At 39.0% G+C, this 24,492-nt stretch overlaps 1 protein-coding gene across 1 annotated transcript in view; it reads right to left on the bottom strand.

The window, feature by feature from the left end:
- MAP3K5 (mitogen-activated protein kinase kinase kinase 5) overlaps positions 1–24,492 on the bottom strand; it is a gene marked incomplete at its 5' end in the record, with an annotated part of 214,286 nt that overhangs the window by 56,196 nt on the left and 133,598 nt on the right. Inside the window, 4 exons of the mRNA XM_082855833.1 lie at positions 6,195–6,276; positions 9,886–9,981; positions 12,529–12,578; positions 18,317–18,424. Of these exons, the coding sequence (XP_082711959.1) occupies positions 6,195–6,276; positions 9,886–9,981; positions 12,529–12,578; positions 18,317–18,424 (336 nt within the window). The remainder of the gene's footprint in view (positions 1–6,194; positions 6,277–9,885; positions 9,982–12,528; positions 12,579–18,316; positions 18,425–24,492) is intronic.

The following is a 24,492-nucleotide window of genomic DNA, read 5'->3' as shown; positions in this document are numbered from 1 at the left end:
TTGAAGTCCTATTAAGAACTTTCCTTATTAAGATAAATAAACTCTTAACTCTAGTTGTTCAGGAATCACTTCTTTGCGTGTTCCCTCGTGCAGAAATAAACTTTGTCTTTTCTTCTGTAATCTGTCTTTCGTCAGTTAATTTGCAGGCTCCCAATTACTGAACCTGAGGTGATAGAGGAAAAAGGTTTTTTTCTCACAACAGAATAAATGAATGAGTAACAAACTGATATTCTTATCATACAACACCAGAAGTGATAGCTTTTCTCAGGCAGCGCAGTAACTGTGGATGTCCAACTTGAGATCTGTACAAAAACAGAAACAGGATGCCAAAGAAAAACAAACCAGTGTGCTACTGGATGACTCTGAATCGATTTAAATGAATTCTAAACCATCATTCACTGTTAATGTCTGTCTGTGAGACAAATCAACAGAAAAAAAAAACGGTAAGGTATTTCATCATCCGGCAGGTGTTTGAGTGAAAGGAAAACAGTCCTTTTATCTTGCTTGTCCCTAACCCATCCCACAAGGGGGCAACTTCCTCTCTATGCACCCCGGAAACTACATATAAACAGGTTCACAGGGCCAGCTGCTATGATTACCTGAGGCTTGTGTCAATCATATGCCCATTTTGATAAAACAGTCAGGTAAATATTACAAATGCATTAAAGAAAAAGGACGAGGAGGGGAAAAGAGAAGGAGAATATATGTATGTTTGGGAGAGGCATGAGGAGGAAGACAACATATTCTGTATTGAACACCAAAGCACCTCAGTAACTTATGGCTTTTTCAAGGAACTAAGAGAGAGTGAGAGAGAGAGAGAGAGAGAGAGAGAGATGAAGAGAATGGGTTGAGTGGCTTGATTATGGTATTCAGCTTGATTATGGGCTTAACATTGATTAAACAATCTTCAAGCTCATTTCCCAGCATTTACTCTGCCCCCCTGCAATCCACATCCCCCTCCCCCCAGTTTGAGATATGGTTTAAACAGCTCTGGTTTTGTCACTCCCCAGCTTCAAACCCTTCTAAGCCTTCTGAATGAACTTCTGCTTGGATGCCTGACGCCATGCAAGACTGTGGTGAAAAGGGAAAGAGAGCCACAGTCCAGCCTTGGGATGTAAACAGTACGGTGCAGGCTACTGAATTACAAGGCAATGAGAAGAGCTAGGGCAGAGCAGTGGGCAAAAGTGCTGTAGGAGCAGAGAAAAGTGAGAAGGGGTGTTGAAAATGATTCAAAAGTAGAATGATTCAAAAGTCAAAATAACCCTTGAGCTGGATCTTAAAAAATTAGGAAGCAGTCACCAAGTAGGACAAAGCAGAAAAAGCATGTGGGGTTGGGCACCTGCACGTCAAGCTCAGAGGCAGGAACAGCCTGGCTGTCTGAATAATGGAAGGGAGTTCGGCACTGCTGGACCGCAGAGTGCAAAGGAAAGCTAAGTTACAGCCAGGGAGGTAAGAATGCTCTATGGTGCGGAAATCTTCTACGAAGAGTAGCATCAAAGCTTTTTCATTTTAATTTTTAAATTTTATTAATACCATTTGCAGTGACATGGATGGACATAGAGATCATCATACTGAGTGAAGTAAGTCAGAGAGAGAAAGACAAATATCCTATAATATCGCTTATATGTGGAATCTAAAAAAATGGTACAAATGAACTTATTTACAAAGCAGAAATAGAGTCACAGATGTAGAAAACAAACGTATGGTTACCAGGGGGGAACGGGGCGGTGGGGGGAGGAGGGATAAACTGGGAGATTGGGATTGACATATACACACTAGTATATATAGAATAGATAACTAATAAGGGTCTATTGAATAGCATGGGGAACTCTATTCAGTACTCTGTAATGATCCGTATGGGAATAGAATCTAAAAAAGAGTGGCTATATGTGTACGTATAACTGACTCACTTTACTGTACAGCAGAAACTAATACAACATTGTAAATTAACTGTACTCCAATTTAAAAAATTAAGAAAAAAACAAAACTTTTTAATTAGGGGAGTCACCGGATTAAATCTGCCTGAGAGATCTCTCCAGTGATGGCAGGGACAGTGTATTGATGGCAGGAGAGATATCAGGCTGCATGAGAGAAGCTGAGGACCTGAGATGGGGGACTGATGGAATGGGGTGAGGGACTGGAGAAAATGCTGGGGGTGAGGCTGGAGCAGAAGTTGCTCTGAGGTGTCTGGCTTGGGTAACAGTGTAGATGACCTTGTTCTTAGTGAAGCTATGAAAGGCTGGGAGAACAAAAACAGGGACCACAGCTGATAAGTGTTAGAACTCTTACAGTTAACTGTAATTCATTGTTCAGTGATTTCAATATAAATTTATTAATACATTAAACTATTTAAGATATGGGTTCATAACCCTTCCATTTCAAAAGACAGCCTTGAATCAAAAAACATGGCCTTGAATCAAAAGAAGTTGTTTCTCTTTCTGTTTAAAAACAGAAAAGTCCACTGAAAGTGGTATTGAGCTATATTTAAAAGACCTGGTACAGTTTATACTAACCTTGAAAATTATAAAAAATGTGAGCTAGGAAAGGACATTTAAGATCTTCTTGTTCAACTCTCATGTAAGGAATGATATCATCTTAACCCAGCAGGAGTAAGAATTTTGTCCAAAGTTATAAAACTGGCTACTGGCAAAGTTAGAGCCAGAACCCAAGACCACTGACCCCAGCACAAGGATCTCACTAGAGCAGAGTCCAATATGATCAGTTGGAGGAGGGGTCTGACCATGACCCGAAGGAGGCTGAATCCCTCCCACAACTATAATGCTTCAAAGAAACCTTAGTTTTTTAAATCAAAAAGAAAAGTAAATCTTAACTTGGGCTTAGAATAAGAAGGTTTTCAAACACCAGGAAGTCTAAGGATTAGCTTCCAATTTGTGGTTTATGGAACCACATTAATAGTTAATGTTTGCCAAATGCTGATGCCACCCCAAGTGAAGTTAAAAACTTTTTAAAAGCATCTGATCTTTCCAACATTTTAATTTTGTTTTGGGCCAAGGTACCCAAAGGCTTCAGGAATAATTGGCACATGTATTGAAACAATTTTAATTCTATCTCAAATGAAGGTAAAGACCAGAAAATAATTATTCTGCATATAAATCTCCAAAGGAATCCTTCTTGTTTATACTATAAAGAATGGGAAGAGGAGGAATTATTTTTGCTATGTCATTGATGGGCTGAAGTTTGAGTTCAGTTTGTGGTAATGAAATTAAGGAATTCATTTTAATCAAATATTTAGAATACTGAAAAAATAATGTTAGTCGAGAATGCTGAAAATAGCTAAGAAATGTGATCAAGGGTATAATGGAGTTATCATAAGTTATGTAAAAATATAAGTTAAGGTTATTTAATAACTCATATTGTATAGGTGTTCTGGCTACAAAGGGACATTCCGTGAGAGGGAGAGCCAAGATGGATTTCATCATCTTCACAGCCCAGCACATCACCGTATCCATTCATTAATGTTATGCTAACAGAACACCCAAGACTACAACATCAGCAATGTCACTAGTGGCAAAATGGCAAACTAAGCCAAAATATTACTTCAATACTTAAAACAGGTACTCTTGAATTCACTGTATAGACTATACAGTCCACTGAATACTGCAGAAGTCATTCTATGTCATAGACTTTAAATTATTCTGATAGAATGCAAAGGACAGAAGTACACGAGTGTTTTTCTAACATTAAAAGGATAATGGGACTTCCCTGGTGGCGCAGTGGTTAAGTCTCTGTGCTCCCAGTGCAGGGGGCCCGGGTTCGATCCCTGGTCAGGGAACTAGATCCCACATGCATGCCGTAACTGACAGTTCATATGCCACAACTAAGGAGCCCGCAAGCCTCAACTAAGACCTGACACAACCAAATAAAAATAAATAAATAATTTTTTTTTTTTTTTAAAGGAATAGTATACCTGTGCTTTCTTGAGAAGTATGAGTTAGGAGCACTTTGATGAATCGGAGAGCACTATGGTATGAGATGGTTTTTGTAAGGTCAGTAGACCTACTAAAACTCTCTGGATATTCCTAGGAAGAAACCTGAGCACTTTCCTCCATCTTTGGCTGGTGAGTGTTCTCAGCGTTTGCAGAACTGTCTGATCAAGAAGGGTGTCTTACAAAATCCACCCCATTTAGTACCACTGCACACAGATCAGGAGATCTTGACCCTGGATCTTCTTGACAGCTCTCTGAAAAGTGATCTACCTACCCCTTTTACATTATAGGAGACTGAGTCAGGAAAATCAGCTGGCCAGATTCATCACAAATTCTAAGGCAATTAAAGCCATGTTATGCAATGCACAGGGTTAAATGAGTTTCTAAAGCAGAGTCTCTCAACTGTTGATTCAATCAATTATGAAGACCAAGCTTGTCTAACATGGCTACCATAGCCTGTCTGTGCTATGTGTATTTTTGGTAAGATGGATTTAATTTTTCAAAGAAGGGTATGAAATAAAGGATAGCTATCACTGTTATTGCTTTTGTAAACCCAGCAATTTATGATATTGCAAAGTAACTTTATGGATTTTCAAATCTATCCACTTGCTAATTTATTACTAAGGGAACTGTTTCATTTTCATTTTCTTTGTTAACTTTTACCCTGGCCGTTGCTATGTATCAAGTGATTCTAAATTTAACCCAAATAAAAACAGAGATAATGAGGTGCAGTCAAAAGAGCACTGATGTAGAAATCAAGAGATCTAGTTCCTACCCACAATCACTTAAATAAGAAAATATAACAGTGCAAAATATAAAGCATAACAAATAAGAAGTATTGTCTATTACTTCTGCAGACAGCAAGCTAGTGCGTGGGGAAGATTTCTTTTTTCCAAATTAGGTCTATCATCTTTTTATAACTTAAATGAAAGAGGCTTAGGCTTAGCCAGGAATATCAAAAGCTACACAACTGCTAGAGAAGTACAGAACTTAACTACAGGCAGAATTAACAATTGGTTATTATATTTAAATTTCCCTCGACTGTTACCCTACTACTTCAACGCTTACCTAAAACTTCTAGCCTACGAGATGACATTATCCAAGTGATCTAATACACTAGGTATACCAGTCAGGTTGGTGTGCTAGTTTCTTCAATTTCAGTTTAACATTAGAAATGTAATTTTCATATTGCTTGGATTCAGAATTCGGTCCCAAGTCATACACTGGGAAAGGCTTGGAGGAAACAGAGGCCCACCACCATGCCTGGAGAAGTGTCAACCTTCAGACACTGAAGATGCTCTAGTGCGAGAGTCAGCTCTCTTGAAAGTCCCCAGCACCGTCCTCACTGTGGTGGAAGCCTGTGCTATACACAGCAGAAAGACATGATGGAGAAAATGGACACAGTCAAAAAATAGGTGTCTGCAGTGTACTATACCTAGGAGGCACAAGGAAAAGCACTGCGGTCAGAGCAACAGCACTGGGGTGATTGTTATCACCTCCTCTCTCTTTTATTTTTTGGGGTGGGGGGGACGTGGGCCTCTCACCGCTGTGGCCTCTCCCACCGCGGAGCACAGGCTCCGGACGCACAGGCCCAGCGGCCATGGCTCACGGGCCCAGCCGCTCCGCGGCATGTGGGATCTTCCTGGACTGGGGCACGAACCCGCGTCCCCTGCATCAGCAGGCAGACTCTCAACCACTGCGCCACCAGGGAAGCCCTCATCTCCTCTCTTTATTCTGTTAATCTTCCATTGTTTCAGGTTCTCTGCTTAAGCATACAAATGAGGACCACGAATGCTTCTAACACTCAGAATTTTCACTGAATTTTGCTTGTCTGAATTGCAACATAACTCAGAGGAGAATAAAAAATGTGTAAGGGCAGTGTGACTCTTGCATTGAGGGTTATCAACACCCTCAAAGATAAAGCATAGTTACTCACATCAGAGTAAGGTACAAAAAACTCAGTATTCCTGACTAAGAGTTCTCCAATGTTTGCTTTTTAGCCCTTTTTAACCAAAGGAATTCTAGAAGCTGCTTTTAAATATTAAGGGAAAGTTTACAGACTCTGGCTGAGCTCTCTACCCTTCGTCACTACTCACGAAACGCGCGCGTGCGCGCGCACGCACACACACACACACACACACACACACACACACACACCTTTCCCTCAGTAAAGCTTTAAATAGTTCATTCTACAAAATTAGCCACAGAGAAATTTAGTAAAATGAACTCAGAAACCAAAGTCATTACCTCCAGGGAGTCACCTTCACAATCTCCTTCCTCCGTATTTCTCCCCTTCTCTTCAGTAATGGTGTTCACCATTTCAAAAAACCTGCAATGAAAATTGGTATGTGGTCACTCGTAATACATAAGATATTACATATAAGCAAGCACGTCTCAAATTGACTTCAGAGCAAAACAAATGGGACCTAGAAGAGTCAGGCAATAAACAAAATATCGGCATCAGTGTGAAAAATATGATTTTTCATATTTTTGGTAGGATTTGCCGGAAATTTCTGACCTAATGCCTCAAGTAATAGTAACACGATATGTTACAGAATTAGAACAGTAAGGCTAGACAAGGTCGCAGAAATGTTAAGAATGTGCACTTGAATATCACACCAAGGTCGCTAGTATTTGCGTGATTTGTTTCTCCACCTCTCTGAGCCTCGTTCTTTAATTACAAATGGGGAATATGAGTACCTATCTGACAGGTTGTTGTGAAGATGACTTGAGGTAATACTTGTAAAGTGCTCAGCACAGGGCACTCATTAAATATTAGCTATTATTGTTTTGCTGCTGTTAATATTACTATTTTTAATGGGACATAACAGAAATACCCAGATTCTGGAATAGTGTCTCTAAATTCTGAGCTGACTCTGTGACACAGTGTTGGCCACTACATTTGACCTCAGTTACTGAATCTTCTGCCTGAGCACCTCAGTGTCATACATGTGGGGTCCCATATATACAGTCTGCAAAATACTGATGGAATCAGGAACGGCTAGCTTGTATGTTTGTGACAGAAGCCACCTTTCTGTTGGTGACAAACATTTTCTTCAGGAACTATTCTTGTAAAGTTCCTTTTTTTTTTTCTTCCTAGAGGTCATTTCAGAGCTCCCCCCAAAAATTATGGTAAGAAACAGATCTTCCCTCTGCAATGCTAGCTGTGTCTATCCATTCAGAAGGGATGCTAATGGTTTCTAGCCCGGAGGTGGAGTAAGGGAGGCACTGTGAACAGGGGCTGATGATCTCACAGGCAGGTGATGCTGTGCACTGCCAGCCCAAGGGAAGAGCAGGTTACTGTGTGACAAGAAAAGTCTCCCTAACACAACTCAGAACCTTTATGCCATCTCTGTACCTATGAGATAATAGAAAATAAATATTGGTCTCTGCCCCCCAGGTTCTGGCACAGAACTCCTAAAACCCTTGTAAGTGATAAGAACACTACGAGCATCTCCTGCGTTCTAATATTTGTCTAAGACCCCATCTCTAACATAGGGCTCCTAAAACCTTCGTAAAGTCCTAAGTGATACAGAGCCAGGAGCATCTTTTGTTCTAATGAAGCGACTCTGGGTGGACTCCTGGATGGGGCTGGTCAAGACCAAGCCACGATCAGAAGCTTGGAATTTTCAGCTTCACTCCCCCACCTTCCTCCAGAGAGGGGAGAGGGGCTGGAAATGGAGTTAATAATTGTTCATGCTTACATGAGGAAGCCTCCATAAAATCCCAATAGTAGGGGGTTCAGAGAGCTTCTGGGTTGGTGGACATACCCATACAGGGAGGGTGATGCACCCCAACTCCACAGGGACAGAAGCTCCTGCACTGGGGACCCTCCCAGACCTCACCTTAGACATCGCTTCATCTGGCTGTTCATCTGTCTCATGTCCTTTAATAAACTGGTAAATGTAAGTAAGTGTTTCCCTGAGTTCTGTGAGCCTCTCTAGCAAATTAATCGAACCCAGGAAGGGGGTCGCTGGAACCTCTGATCTACAGCTGGTATATCTAAAGCACAGGTGATAATCTGGGCTTGTGACTGGTATCTGAAGTCAGGGGAAGAGACGGTCTATGGGACTGAGCCTTTAACCTGTGGGATCTCACTCTATCCCCAGGTAGACTGAGTTCAATTGTAGGTGTCACAGAGAATTGCTTGTTGTGGGGTAAAACCTCCACACATCTGGGGACCAGAAGTGTCAGAAATAAAGTGTTTTGTGTGAGGAATAAAGGAGGCACGAAGGAAAGAAACACAGTAGGGAAGAACTGGGTTTTTTTCCTACACAGGAAGGAAAAAACCTTTTCTTATACAGTACCTCTTATCATCCATCCATCCATCCAACAAATACTCATCAAGTTTCCACTAGGATAAAAAACTGTTCTGGCCTTTGGGAATATGACAATGAACAAAATAGACAAAGTCCATTATGGAGTTGGAAGCCTCTCTATGGAGTCTGCGTGTGATGCCTAGTTCCTCACTCTTCCTTTCTCTATATATACATTCTTCGGAGGTTAAAGACAAGAAAAGAAAATCCCAAACCTGATCAGAATGATAGTATGCTCCGATGAAGATTACATATCCTGATGAGTTACACACAAAAGCAAGTTCAACCAAAAGGAAGAACATGAAAGACCTAAACAAATTCTAGGTTTAAAGACAGACTTTAAGATTTGAGGTAAAGATTTCCATCAGCTACTCACACAAAAATTTTCAACACCAACTTTTCTAAATAGAATATAACACTTCTAGTGGGGTGGGAGTACAGTGTAATTTTTAGATGCTTGGATTCTGGAGTAACATGTGCCCGGTTCAAATCCCGGGTTTTATGCTTTTTGGCTATATATGATTATAGGTAGTTAAACTCTCCAAGACTCTACTTTTTTTTTTTTTACTCTTTTCAACAAAAATATTAATATTACCTACCTAATAAATTTTATTTGAAGATTAAAATAGATATGAGGTCTGAGGTCAGTACTCCATAAATCTTAGCTATAATTATCACTTAAACCAATGAAGAGCCTTGAGAATTCAAGTGTAAGTAGAAAAGTCGACCATACATGTGCTAGGAATTCTTTCTTATTTCCAAGTCATTTTACTACACATTTTACAATAATAAAGATAGAACTTTAGCTAAGAATCTTAAACATACATATTTTTGGTACCAAGATAAAAATGATTGACTGTATATTGTAGCTAGCATATCAATCATTTATAATGGGGTCAAACAGTGATTATTGGAAAGAACCACCCCAGCAAAATCTTAAGTCCAAGCTGGCTTTTACCTGCACGTTGGTGTCTAAATTGTCACGCACTTCTATAGGTTCCCACAATTAGTCACTGTGTTCTAAGGGACCAGGAAGTACTTAGTTATTAGTCCAAGACAAATATACCCAGGGAGGTTAACCCAAATATACAATGCAGTCCATGTATTTTTGGATTATCTTTTATGGGTGTAGATTACATCACTGGCTCTTAGCTCAAGTTGTTCCTCCACCTAAAAGTCCAATATAATTCGTCGAGGGTCGGGCTCAGGCACTTTCTAGAGCCCACCAGTTGATTCTGATATGAACCAGAGTTAGGAGCCACTGTTGCAGACGATGGTGAGATTATTCGAAAGAATTCAAGAATGAAAATTTTGGTAATCACATAATACATGACCACTTTAAAAATGAGTCATAATACTTGGCAACTAACTGGTAAATTTGGTTAATGTTTTGTCTAAGGAAAAATAAATTACGACTAAGAAAAAGGTTCATTTATTAAAGAAAGTTCCCCAAATTCTCAGTTAAACATGCCACATAATTATAAGATATCAGTGCAAATGAAATATTTATATAAGCACATGGCCATGAATTCTTTACAGGAGCTACATGTTCATTCATTAATTAAAAATAATGATCAGGTAAGAACAGTCTTTTTCACACATAAACAGTGACTAATACGTACTTTTTACAATGAAGATCTGTACAGAAATAGATTTGGAAATCATCAGAATTGTGAAGCACATAAAGAAAACAGCATCGTTCTTCAAATTTAGAAACACTGAAACAAACAAAGAATTATTCACAGTAATCTCAATACTTCATGTACGGTAATGAAAAATAAATACTTGTTATATTCAGTCCCAATTATGATATCAGTGTTGTTTATACCAAAATGTTATAAATAGCACTTTAAAAAGTGACATTCCCTGTACCGCAACACTAAAATTATTTAATATTCTGAGCATTATCCTCCTGCTTGTATCTGCAGATAATGTTGCTCTGGGGTGTTGTAGGCACACAAGCCATGTGTCCTACAACTTAGCATGGGGAAGGGGTCTTGCCTGCTGTAGCACTAAACTGTGTGCTTGAAAGAAAAGCGTCAATATCAACTGGCTTACTGACCTTGGTGATTCTGGTTCCGTCAGATGTGTCGAACAATAAAATGCTTCCGAAGCTAGGAAGGCAATGTGTGGAGGCAGGTAAAGCACCTCATTATTGTAGAGATTATAAAGGAGTGAAGAAATATGAAACAGCACTTGGTTTGGACTCAGCAAGTCCTTTACTTTACAGAAATTGAAACAATTTTGAGTTTACCAGTCAGGCCACGCTCTTTTTTTTTTTTTTTTGTGGTACGCGGGCCTCTCACTGTTGTGGCCTCTCCCATTGTGGAGCAGAGGCTCCGGACGCGCAGGCTCAGCGGCCATGGCTCACGGCCCCAGCCGCTCCACGGCATGTGGGATCTTCCCGGACCGGGGCACGAACCCATGTCCCCTGCATCGGCAGGCGGACTCTCAACAACTGCGCCACCAGGGAAGTCCCCAGGCCATGCTCTTTTATGCCAAGGGTTGGCAACTATTTTCTGTAACAGGTCAGAGAGTAAATATATCAAGTTTTGTAGGCCACACTACTCAGTTTTGCTGTTGGAGCAGCCTTAGGCAATACATAAATGAATGAACATGAATGAGTTCCAATAAAACTTTATTTACAAAAACAGGCAGCGGGCCATATTTGGCCTGTGGGCTATAGTTCTCCAATCCCTATTTTATGCCTCTGCATCTGCTGTTCCTTCCATTTGGAATGCACATCATTTTTGACTTTTTAAAGAAATTCTATTTACCATTTAAGGCCCACCTTAGACCTTACCCTCTCTCCCTTCACTACTTCTACCTGAAACAGAAAGACTTCCTCTTGCCCCTCTGGTCTTTGAACATACATCTGTTAATCTCACACTGTACTATCATTAGTTGTTAAATGTGTGCTGCTCTGCTGGGCTGTGAGTGCTTCAAGAGCAGAGTTCATGTCTTAGTCCTTTGTGTATCCTTAGCAGAACAGGACTCAACATTTGACAGATAGCTGCTGCTCAATAAATGCCCATTGGCCGAGCTGAACAAGTCCTAAGCTGATGCAAGACAAACTGCTGACAGCTGGATTTTCTTCTATAGTTTGTCTTCTATTTATAGAGGAGGAAGTCAAGAAAAGTTAGCTCTCTTTGAAGTCACACACTGGAACTCAAGTTTCTCAACATATAAACCAACAGTAGCTGCATATAATCATTCCATGCTGATAAAGTGAAATTTATGTTTACCATACTTTCCTAGATGGATGGCTTAAAAAGGCAGCAATAAGTAATGAGTGTCTTGCTAATGACTGGTCTTAAAAATTAAATATTAAGAGAGTAATGCTTTATTTGAGAAGGCATGGATTGGAAAGATATATATTGAGTCAGTCTGGCCTGTTTCTGTTCACATCATTCATGAGGTAACAGGTGTTTTTACCAGGCAAACTCCAATTATCAGTGACCCAGACGACTCTGCCAGTTCATAGGCTCCAACAAAACCAATTACTATTATGCCAAAAGCAACAGAGTATTGTATAACTGGCACACAGAAATCTGATTTTTCTCATTTCTGTTTAAATGGGGCACACAGTAGTAAACACAACTAATTTGGTTTGAAATTTGCAAGAGCTGGTGTCTCATAAACTTCTGTAGAACAAGTATGTAAACATTTAACCAGTGGCTCTTGATTCTGAAATAAATCTCATTTCTAAACCCCAGGAATTGGCATTAGGATGGCAATGTCAGAACTGAAGGGAGCCACTGTAACCTCAAGAACACTTCATTAACGGTGACCTCAGGAAAAGTCGTAGAAAAATGAATTCCCATAATCTCACCATATTAATATTAGCTACAGGACACAATCTGGCAGATGGTATGTATGTTTTCAATACATCTAAGGAGAGATTAGTTCCTGGGATACCAAAAGACCAGAAAAACCATCCTCTACCATAAACCCAGCTAGAGAGGACCCCACACAGCTCACTTTTATCCTCACCTTGACTCTGGTCCACAGTTCACATTTATCTCTCTGTCACCACATTTTAAGTAGGTGACAAGTGCAAGTGCAAGTCAGTTCAAACAGTGAAGGTTTTGTTGCAAATTTTTTGTAATGGAGATAAAGAGTCTGAAGAAGGCTGAACATTTTCATCAACAGAAGGCTTCTTGAAGTTCTTTGCCTTTTTAAATCATGACTACAAGTCCTATCCAAGACATTCACACTCTAGAAAAACATCTTCTAAGTAAACGAAATGCACCAAGGAAACTTACCTCACTCCCCTGACAGAGGAAGCACTAAAATTCCACTCATGTATACCTTTCTAGAACACAGGGGAAGAACAACAACAAAGGTTGAGTCATCCAAATGAAAATAACATAACAGTAATTTTGTTTCATTACTTTTAAAAAATATACACAGAGTCATTTTTCCTAGTGCATAATTCTCCACAGACAAACTATCTGGATGGAAACTGCAGTTCATTCTCAAGCCACAAGGGTGATATTTACTCTACTTAATAATTTCTGTACTTCAATAAAGCAGCTTCCAAGAGAACCTAGGAGAATTAGTCTTATTAAATTCTAAAACTTGATTTTTAGCAGATTAACATAATAACTGTAGAGCCTGAAATTTTCAAGTAAAAAACCCAGTGATCAAGGTAATTCAATTATAGTTGAGCAATATTTCTTTTCTGAGAAAGAAAAACATTAATTTGAATAAAATCTCTTCAAGGTTTAAAGATAATTACTTCTGAATTATCTTTAGTTACATTTTCTAACCAAAATGGTGGTTCTATTTCTTTAGAAAATAGTTCAGCAAGTATGTATGTGTGTAGACACATGTATACAGTGTCCATTGTTGCTACAATGTGTTGTTACCTAATTTATGCAAAAGTCAATATGCTAATAAAGTTTAAACATAAGACATTTAATTATCATATGATAAACATGGATGATTTACAGGGCCAAGATGAAAAAAAAATGTGGGAATTTATTTCTTGAGTTTATTACTAAATCTGAGTTAAAACTAGTATTAAATTCATATGTATCTAAATTAAATAAATGATAAGCTAGATGGCATTCCCTATAAAAATATTTGTGACAATATACTGAATAGAATTAATAACAAATATTTTTATGGAAATAAAGGAGTTGATACATGTATGGTAGTTAATTCCGTATTGTAGTGTTTTGTAGTCAATTCTGATTGCAGTTCAAATACTGTATTGTAGTCAATTTTGATTGCAGTTCAATTCTGTAAATGTAAAACAATCAGGGAAACATGCTCTTCTCCACCCACTTAAAATACTGCCAGAGGCTGAGGTCTTGGCTGGGCTAGTGAAATGGGTAATGAAGCCCATGGCTCTGAGATGGCCCAGAACTCTCCTTTTGGCCAAAGCAACTCAAAAAGCCATAATTATATCCATAGCACCTAGTTCTTTGCTAGGACCATGCAACTTAAAAATAGATCCTCTCAAATCCAAAGTAGATTTACTAAAAAACTACTTTCAATGCACATCAGTCAGGTCATGGGGATGTGACCTGAATTAACTAACACAGAGCAAATGCTGCTGTGCACGAGGCCCAGAGAGGGCAGAGACCACAGAAAGGTACTCATGGAATGCGGCTTTCTTAACAGGAGTACAGAGGGACTTAAATTAAAATAGCAGCCTGCAGCTTCAGCTGGTAATTTGGAAAGTTGCTTCTAAATCCTGTCGGCCTCAGGTGACCTTCTAAAAATATGTGACCCAAGAGCTGCAGCTGTTACCTGCACGCTCCTTGCACACAATGCCGCCTTATCCTCAGAGCCTGCAACTGAGCTGCTTTCTAAGGCCATCCCCAGGATCAGGAGGTGGGGGTGAGTGCGGAGCGGGCAGGGCAGTGTATAAACCTGCGACGGAACACAGCAACTGACAAACACCTGCGAGACAGCCCTGGTAAAATCTATCCTCCATCAGCCCTGTTCTGGGAACAGCCGAGGAGAGATTTCCCAGATGGACTGGGCTGGTTTTGTAGGAAAGAAGTAGAGCATTTTCAGAATTTTAGGTTCCTGGAAGGTTGTGAGTGCCGCCGGGAAATGTTCCATTTCAGTGGTGCAAAGCCCGGGGCCTGAGATGGAGTGATCTGGGAGGAGGAGTCCTCTCTCCCCACCTCCCTTGCCTCTCACCACAGAGAGGCGCTGGTGGGCTATAAAAGCCAACAGGTAAGGTAAAAGTCTTCTGGGTCCGTGTGGGAATCAGGGGAAAAGGGCAGAGCAGAGGCAGAACTGGAGTGATAATCAACCCCAACAAGCCCCAAACCAACACTCAACCTAATCCAGTCAGCACAAGCACCAATTTCTTGAAACTGGTTAGCCTCAGATGCTATGCCCCAGCTAGGGCAAGCATGAAGACAAGGAATTAATACTGAGCTAAGACGGCAGGAATGCCTGTGGCAGACACTGCTGGCTCCCCAGGCGACAGCCATTCCCATCCTTCTTTGCTAAGAAAAAATGAATTTTGTTCAGGTTCAGGTGGCAAGGTTTAGGGACAGTGAAATTGATTCCCTAAGTCGGCCATGGTAAGCCCATTTCCCTTGCTGGTGATTGCCTTAGGCATGGACATGTGATGTAACTTTTGGTCCAGGGGAAAGGCCCTAATCTTCTTTGGATGCTGTCCACATGAAGTGATGCTTGGAGTTGCTATTTAAGACCACAAGAGAAAAAACAAGAGCACATAGAGAAGCCAACCAGAATTCTGACACTGTCAAACCGCTGAAGTTACCCCCAGAATGATCCACCTCAGAAGTTCTTGTAATGTGGGACAATGTTTCCTTATTACTTAAGCCACTTTTAGTTGGGAATTTTGTAGTTAAAAACTTCCTTGATGGATGAGAGCATCATATCATCAAAATCTAGAATCTGGGATTAATATATTCCCCTAAGAAATTTCCCGGGTCTTCTCTGAGTGGCCACTGGTTGGAGCTGGAGTGAGGGAGGGGAGTCAACACCAAGTCCTCCACTGGGACCCTGCTACCTTGGCCTGACAAGCCACCAGATAGGCCAGGAGTGCTTAGCTTCAACCCTCAAAGGAGGGGAATTCTAAATAACAACGATTTAAAATATCTTGCAAATAACTTCTCTCTTCCTCATTCTAGGTTTTTCTTTCAGGTATTCATGAAGACTTTCTTCAAGCACCAACTTACTTTAAGCAGCAACCAGGGAGAGCTGTTAAAGGACTGGGATTTCAATTAATTTGCCCCTGACCATAGAGTAACTCTCAAAGACTCCCTGAACTCTTGGGACTTGGTATAATGACCTTAAAGTTTTGAAAATTGCAATATAAAGTATATACTAGCTCGTATAACTGTTCATCCCACATTTTAGAATGAAAATACTGAGAGAGGGAGGAGAGAAATAAATATGATAAATGAAAAGCAACACTCTGTTGTTCTACTTTCAGAGGAAAAAAATTAAACATTCCATGACCAAAAAAACCACTTCCTGTTTAACAGTAAGAACTATAAAACCTGTTGCTTATCTGTTATTTAATTACAGCCATTACAGTTGCTTTAAACTAATAAAATAATAACAAAGTTATCTTCATTGTTTGTCCTCATTCCAGTTATATCACTTCTATTTTAAAAAACAGAGAAAATGGTAGTGGTAATGAACACATTATGGATAGAACTAGGGTTTGCAAAGAAACTGACAAAAATTTAAAATGGAAACAGATTGATTTAAGAAAGCTTACATTTTTGAACAAGGACTATTTTTAGCACTAAAGGTAATAGGCAGTGGGGACAATGCAAATGTAACATTTCTTGATCAAAAGATGGTAAAAATGGAAGCAGGACAATTCACAGTCTAAATCTATAAATCTTCTTAATGTACTAATTTATATCCTAATATACTTCTTAGCATAATATAAAAATTGTCTCTACAATTGTCACAAAACATAAGAGAATCAAAACAAGGCTAACTGTATTGAACATAGAACCTCCAGAAAAAGAAAATAATGACAACTGGAAATAGTACTCTTTTTCCAAAAATTTCTGGCTTACTTTCTCTTCTTTTTCTGTCTTCCAAATAACTTCTGGCTCTCCACTCACTCTCAGGGTCTGGCTAATCGCTAATTCCTTTAGCCACATTCTGTTTCCAAGTGTCCTTGGATAACCTTGCTCTTCCCAATCAAGCTTCTGAAAATCTCTCCCAGATAATAACGTTCATGTCTCTAACCTCTCTTGGTTTTGTAGTTTCAAGTGGATGGCTACTCTACTTCTGCTTATGAGAACATGTATGCATATAATTTAAAATAATGTAAATAAGACACTGTGTACTTTAAAACAAGGTTAATGAGATGCATATAGATATATTAGTCATTATCAGTTTCGTCATGACGGCACGACTCCAAGTGGAGTAGAGACTGGAGGTTCCAAGGACCCCCTCCTTCAGTTCAATTAATTTACCAGAGCCGCTGTCCCCTCCCTGGAGGTCAGGGGTGTGGGGATGAAAGTTCCAATCCTCTAATCACCTGGTTGGTTCCCCTGGCAACCAGACCCCATCCTTAGGTGTTTTCCAAACATCACCTCATTAACATAACAAAAGACACCTCTGTGGCTCTTAGCACCTAAGAAATTCAAGGATTTTAGGAACTCTGTGGCAGAAACAGGGCCTAAGATCAAATATATATTTCTTACTATAAATTGCAATATCACAGTTCCCTGATATAACACGAACAACCTCCCAAATGATTGCTGCCATGTCATCTAAGGAGAAGAGCAGGGTTAAATTCTGGGCTTTCAATGTTAGGGTTTGCGTACTGCCGCAATTTTATTACTGTTGTTGTTACTGTTGTTAAAATACACTCGGTATTCATTATATATCAGGCTCTGTGCAATATACTCTACCTACATTATTTTGATTAATTTCACAACTTTTGAGGTGGATATTATTATTCCATTCCACAGATGAGAACACCGCAGCTTGGAGATGCCATGTTGCCCAAGGGATTTGAGCCCAGGTTTGTTGACTCAAAGACATTTCAAAAAACTGACACTGACATTTTAAAAAACTGCAACCCCATACCCTCAAATAGACTTCCTAATTGCCTTTTCTGCTTTATTTCCCGCTTTTCACCATTTAATGTGCCTATATCTTTTATTTATTTGTTTATCTTCTGGTTCACTGAGTAGAAGGTAAACTCCTGGGCAGGAATCTGTCCTATTTTGTATACACTGTTTCCCTCGTGCTTAACACAGAGCCTGGTAGTGCCTGTCACAGACTAAGTGCTCCATAAAGATTTGCTGAGTGCACGGATGATGTTTAAGGAAAATGAGAAGGGTATTTGACAAAGTAATTACAAAAAACCCCACAAAACTACTTTGCCACAAGACTCCTCATTTCTGTGGTTTATCCTATGGACTGGAATCAGCTCTTGAGAAGTTTCTATTTTTAAAAAATAGTAGGATGATTTGTACATGCATTAAAACTGATGAAATATAGAAATGTAAGGATTATCCAAATGATGGTTGTGAGTGGAAATGAGAGCATTTAAGATTCTTTTGAAAACCAGTGGCAGCGCAGCCCACCTCATGTTACACCCAGCACATAAGTCAGGGGTCATCTGAAATGTAGCAGCTACTCTGATAACCAACCGGCGAGATGCAATTATAACTCTAATCATAACACCGTAAGACTAGAAATAGCGTTATTCTGACAGGCTTCCTAGAATTAAGATATGCATCCTTTAAATCATATATTTTAAGTATCAGGTCTTTGGCACATAATTTAATTTATAGCATGAATTTGCAAAACAGAAACAATCCCATTTTGGGTGCCCTTTGGAGGACTATGCCATCTATAATAAAAATCCAAACAGTTGAATTATATTTTATTAAGTGAATGAAGTCCATAACCAAAATCTAACAGTTTTTATATTACAGAATGTATTTATGCCAAGATAAATACACAGGAAGCTATTTCTTCTTAACTAATGTATATATTTGCTGGAATATATAAATGCCCAAAGGGTCTAAAGTCCTTCGCTACGAATACTCTTGTCTTAATAATTGCACAATTTACCTTGTCATCAGGAAGTACGTGCCAGATAGATATTGTCTTTTCCTCCACTTCATTGTTGATAGACAAATACGAAGGTTGATAGATTTTGGTTGGTTCTAATATTAATACCTTGAAAATATAAGGCTAATATTAGTGACTTAAGATTTAAGCCATTTAGAGCTGTTATAACAACACTGCACTGACACAGGAGATTAACAGATGAGGCTGAGTCCAACGCTGGAGTAAAACCATTTTAACTTCTGATTGTTGCTACTCCTATGAGTCCTTTGAGCATTTTATGGTATTAAACAATTATTATAAATTCCAATAATGCATCACCTTTCATTGCTAAAGAAATTAGAAATAAATGTTTGAAATCCATATGTTGGTTTGCTATCCCCAGGGAATCTACTAATTTTATATATATATATATATATACACACACACACACATATATATATACATATATATACACACACACGTATATATATATTCAAAAACTTTTGTTTTATCTTATAATCAATACAGAATCTTTTATTTCAGTTTTTAAAAAAATTTTATTTTTTTATAGTTAATTTACAATGTTTTAGGTGTACAGAAAACTGATTCAGTTACACATAGATACATATCTATTCTTTTTCATATTCTTTTCCCATAATCTATTTCTATAAATATAAATGTGTCAAAGAAAGGCAGAAATGTGGTAAAACAAATAATTCTGTGCACAGAAAAGATTCCATATATAGAGTGTCACATACTTATTTTTGATTTTCTGCGGCCACACCTTACCATAAAGATGTAGTAGTATGGTTTTCATACCCTTATAAAGGTATTGAGAAATGATTTTGATTATTATTGAAAAAGTTTTATATATAAACCAAAGAAATGAACGTGGTTGCATGAAATAATAAAATGTTTTTGCACTGCCTTCCAGATAAGACCGGTGGGCTTCCCTGGTGGCACAGTGGTTGAGAGTCCGCCTCCCGATGCAGGGGACACGGGTTCGTGCCCCTGTCCGGGAAGATCCCACATGCCGCGGAGCGGCTGGGCCCGTGAGCCATGGCCACTAAGCCTGCGTGTCCGGAGCCTGTGCTCCGCAAAGGGAGAGGCCACAACAGTGAGAGGCCCGTGTACCGCAAAAAAAGAAAAAAAAAAAAGATAAGACTGGTATCTTTAATAATGATTTAAACTTTGTGAGAGAAAGAGACTTTAACTTTGCTCCTGTTTTGGAGATATATGAGGGATATATGACAAGTGAGATGAGAATCTCCATCAAAGAACCGGATGATGTATTATATTATTGCTAATATCTCATATTAGGAGCAAATAACATTAAAATGCCACACGTGCCCTGATTTCAAAGGTGCTACAGATATTACCTATTTGTACAAACACTTAAAGGCACCTATCTAGCTCAAAATTTCTGTGCAGTCTTAAGTAGAAATACTTGGAAAGAAAAGAAAATACTTAACACTCAGAGAAACTGGAATACTTTTTCTTTAAGTTCAGGTACAGAGAACTAGAGAAAGGGGATTAGAAAGACAAAATTTTCTTTACTTGAGCATAAAAAACTTTAAGGGCATAAAGAATTCTTGGTCAGGCTCTAGCTATGAAAATAAGATGACATGTATCAAAATAAACACACAGGAAGAGCCCACTGAGGAACATAGTCTGATTCAGAAACATATTGTGTGAATCAAGGTCCAAATTCCCATCAACAGCTAAGTGGCACCAGTGAATAATAATGAAAATCATTAATCATATTCAATCTGAATTTGGCAGAAATGGTGCTCTCAAATCTGAGTATCCCAGTGTTTGTGAAATTAAAATGAATAATAGGGAATAAAAGGTGGGTTTCCCAAAATCGCACCCAAGTTACTCCGCTGACAATGAGAACATACCTTGTTCCCTAATGACGTGGCCTGCTATCTAACATTAGAAAAGCACAGCACAGGTTATCTCCTGTCTTCTTAAATGATGGTGGTATTGTCTCAAATATTTCTAATAGATAAAATATGAACTACGTGTTTCTTATCTTGAGATACGGAATAAAAAACTGGTCGGAATTATTATTCTCTAATGCTCACTGAGCCCTTTGAACTGGCCCTGAAACGACAAAATGTAAAGAATTTGTAGCACGTGTTGTGGATGTCACAGACAGCCTGAGAAAAGACAAGAAAAAAGGAGGCAATTTGACAAAACCAGCTAGATACAACTTGCTAGAGAGTATACACATTCTTGCTTTTAGTTTCTAGTCTTTTATATCGGTTAACATTACAATTAACGGCTAACTTCTGAAGTGTGAAGGAAGACAGCAAGGCCTGTAAACTCTAAAGAGCAGATATTAAGTAGAGGCACATATCTAAGCTCCTATAGCGTCTGTGAAAACACCACCTCCTCTTCTTCTTGCCTGACATTAAGTGATGGGTTGATGGTCTCCAATGTAGGAAGGAAAGAAGATATACACAGAAGAGAGGTCAGGAAAAAGAATAAATCAACCTGAACTCAAATAATAATAGATGATGGGACCTTTCATTTCCCAAAGAAACTTTCGCCTCTTTTCTTTTGCCCAGGGTCACACTTATTTCTTGGAAGCATGAGAATGGATATGGTAGTGAGATAAATGAAGACAATTAAATTAAATATTTTCCTTTTTTTTTTGTATTTTATTTTTATACAGCAGGTTCTTATCTTTTTTATATATATTAGTGTATAAATGTCAACCCCAATCTCCCAATTCATCACACCACCACCACCACCACCCCACCCTGCTTTCCCCCCTTGGTGTCCACATGCTTGTTCTCTACATCTCTGTCTCTATTTCTGCCCTGCAAACCGGGTCATCTGTACCATTCTTCTAGGTTCCACATACATGCGTTAATATACGATATTTGTTTTTCTCTTTCTGACTTCACTCCATTTGACAGTCTCTAGATTTATCCACATCTCAACAAATGACCCAATTTCATTCCTTTTTATGGCTGATTAATATTCCATTGTATATATGTACCATATCTTCCTTATCTATTCGTCTGTCGATGGGCATTTAGGTTGCTTCCATGACCTGGCTATTGTAAATAGTGCTGCAATGAACGTTGGGGTGTGTGTGTCTTTTTTTTTTTTTTTTGTGGTACGCGGGCCTCTCACTGTTGTGGTCTCGCCTGTTGTGGAGCACAGGCTTCGGACGCGCAGGCTCAGCGGCCATGGCTCATGGGCCCAGCCGCTCTGCAGCATGTGGGATCTTCCTGGACCGGGGCACGAACCCGTGTCCCCTGCATCGGCAGGCAGACTCTCAACCACTGCATCAAAAGGGAAGCCCACATGTGTCTTTTGGAATTACGGTTTTCTCTGGGTATATGCCCAGTAGTGGGATTGCTGGGTCATATGGTAATTCTATTTTTAGTTTCTTAAGGAAGCTCCATACTGTTTTCCATGGTGGCTGTATCAATTCACATTCCCACCAACAGTGCAAGAGGGCTCCCTTTTCTCCACACCCTCTCCAGCATTTGTTGTTTGTAGATTTTCTGATGATGCACAATCTAACTGGTGTGAGGTGATACACCTCATTGTCGTTTTGATTAGCATTTCTCTAATAATTAGTGATGCTGAGCAGCTTTTCATGTGCCTCTTGGCCATCTGTATGTCTTCTTTGGAGAGATGTCTATTTAGGTCTTCTGCCCATTTTTTAACTGGGTTGTTTGTTTTTTTAATATTGAGCTGGATGAGCTGTTTATATATTTTGCAGATTAATCCTTTGTCCATTGATTCATTTGCAAATATTTCTCCTATTCAGAGGGTTGCCTTTTCGTCCTGTTTATAGTATCCTTTGCTGTGCAAAAGCTTTTAAGTTTCATTAGGTCCCATTTGTTTATTTTCGTTTTTATTTTCATTTCTCTACGAGGTGGGTCAAAAAAGATCTTGCTGTGATTTATGTCAAAGACTGTTCTTCCTATGTTTTCCTCTAAGAGTTTGAGAGTGTCCGGTCTTACATTTAGGTCTTTAATCCATTTTGAGTTTATTTTTGTGTATGGTGTTAGGGAGTGTTCTAATTTCATTCTTTTACATGTACCTGTCCAGTTTTCCCAGCACCACTTATTGAAGAGTCTGTCTTTTCTCCATTGTATATCCTTGCCTTCTTTGTCATAGATTAGTTGACCCAAGGTGTGTTGGTTTATCTCTGGGCTTTCTATCCTGTTCCATTGATCTTCCTGTTTTTGTGCCAGTACCATACTGCCTTGATTACTGTAGCTTTGTAATATAGTCTGAAGTCAGAGAGTCTGATTCCTCTGGCTCCGTTTTTTCCCCTCAAGACTGTTTTGGTTATTCAGGGTCTTTTGTGTCTCCATACAAATTTTAAGATTTTTTGTTCTAGTTCTGTAAAAAATGCCATTGGTAATTTGATAGGGATTGCATTGAATCTGTAGATTGCTTTGGGTAGAATAGTCATTTTCACAATATTGATTGTTCCAATTCAAGAACATGGTATATCTCTCCATCTGTTGGTATCATCTTTAATTTCTTTCATCAGTGTTTATAGTTTTCTGCATATAAGTCTTTTGTCTCCCTAGGTAGGTTTATTCCTAGGTATTTTATCCTTTTTGTTGCAGTGGTACATGGGAGTATTTCCTTAATTTCTCTTTCATATTTTTCATCATTAGTGTATAGGAATGCAAGAGATTTCTGTGCATTAATTTTGTATCCTGCAACTTTACCAAATTCATTGATTAGCTCTAGTAGTTTTCTGGTGGCATCTTTAGGATTCTCTATGTATACTATCATGTCATCTGCAAACAGTGACAGTTTTGCTTTTCCTTTCCAATCTGTATTCCTTTTATTTCTTTTTCTTCTCCGATTGTCGTGGCTAGGACTTCCAAAACTATGTTGAATACTAGTGGCAAGAGTGGACATCTTTGCCTTGTTCCTGATCTTAGAAGAAATGCTTTCAGTTTTTCACCATTGAAAATGATGTTTGCTATGGATCTGTCATATATGGCTTTTATTATGTTGAGGTAGGTTCCCTCTATGTCCACTTTCTGGATAGTTTTTATCAAAAATGGGTGTTGGGACTTCCTTGGTGGTGCAGTGGTTAAGAATCCACCTGCCAAAGCAGGGGGGCATGGGTTCGAGCCCTGTTCTGGAAGGATCTCACATGCCAAGGAGCAACTAAGCCTGTGCGCCATAACTACTGAGCCTGAGCTCTAGAGCCTGTGAGCCATAACTACTGAAGCCCATGCGCCTAGAGCATGTGCTCTGCAACAAGAGAAGCCACTGCAATGAGAAGCTTGTGCACCGCAACGAAGAGTAGCCCCCGCTCACCGCAACTAGAGAAAGCCCACGCACAGCAGCAAAGATCCAACGCAGCCATAAATAAATAAATTTATTTAAAAAAAAATGGTGTTGAATTTTCTCAAAAGCTTTTTCTGCATCTATTGAGATGATCAAATGGTTTTTATTCTTCAGTTTGTTAATATGCTGTATCACATTGATTGATTTGCATATATTGAAGAATTCTTGCATCCCTGGGTTAAATCCCACTTGGTCATTGTATATGATACTTTTAATGTGTTGTTGGATTCTGTTTCCTGGTATTTTGTTGAGGATTTTTGCATCTATATTACTCAGCAATATTGGTCTGTAATCTTCTTTTCTTGTAGCATCCTTGTCTGGTTTTGGTATCAGGATGATGGTGGCCTCGTAGAATGAGTTTGGGAGTGTTCCTTCCTCTGCAATTTTTTGGAGTTTGAGCAGGATGGGTGTTAATTCTTCTCTAAATGTTGGATAGAATTCACCTGTGAAGCCATCTGGTCCTGGACTTTTGCTTGTTGGAAAATTTTTGATCACAGTTTCAATTTCAATACTTGTGATTGGTCTGTTCATATTTTCTATTTCTTCCTGGTTCAGTCTTGGAAGGTTATACCTTTCTAAGAATTTGTCCATTTCTTCTAGGTTGTCCTTTTTATTGGCATAGAGTTGCTTATAGTAGTCTTAGGATGCTTTGTATTTCTGCGGTATCTGTTGTAACTTCTCCTATTTAATTTCTAATTTTATTGATTTGAGTCCTCTCCCTCTTTTTCTTGATGAGTCTGGCTAAAGCCTTTATCAATTTTGCTTCTCAGTGAGCCAGCTTTTAGTTTTGTTGATCTTCGGTATTGTTTTTTTGTTTCTATTTCATTTATTTCTGCTCTGATCTTTATGGT

This window comes from Leucopleurus acutus, assembly GCF_964270905.1.
Source record: "Leucopleurus acutus genome assembly, chromosome: 15".
Taxonomy (NCBI): domain Eukaryota; kingdom Metazoa; phylum Chordata; class Mammalia; order Artiodactyla; family Delphinidae; genus Leucopleurus; species Leucopleurus acutus.
This window is presented reverse-complemented; position numbering and strand designations above follow the sequence as displayed.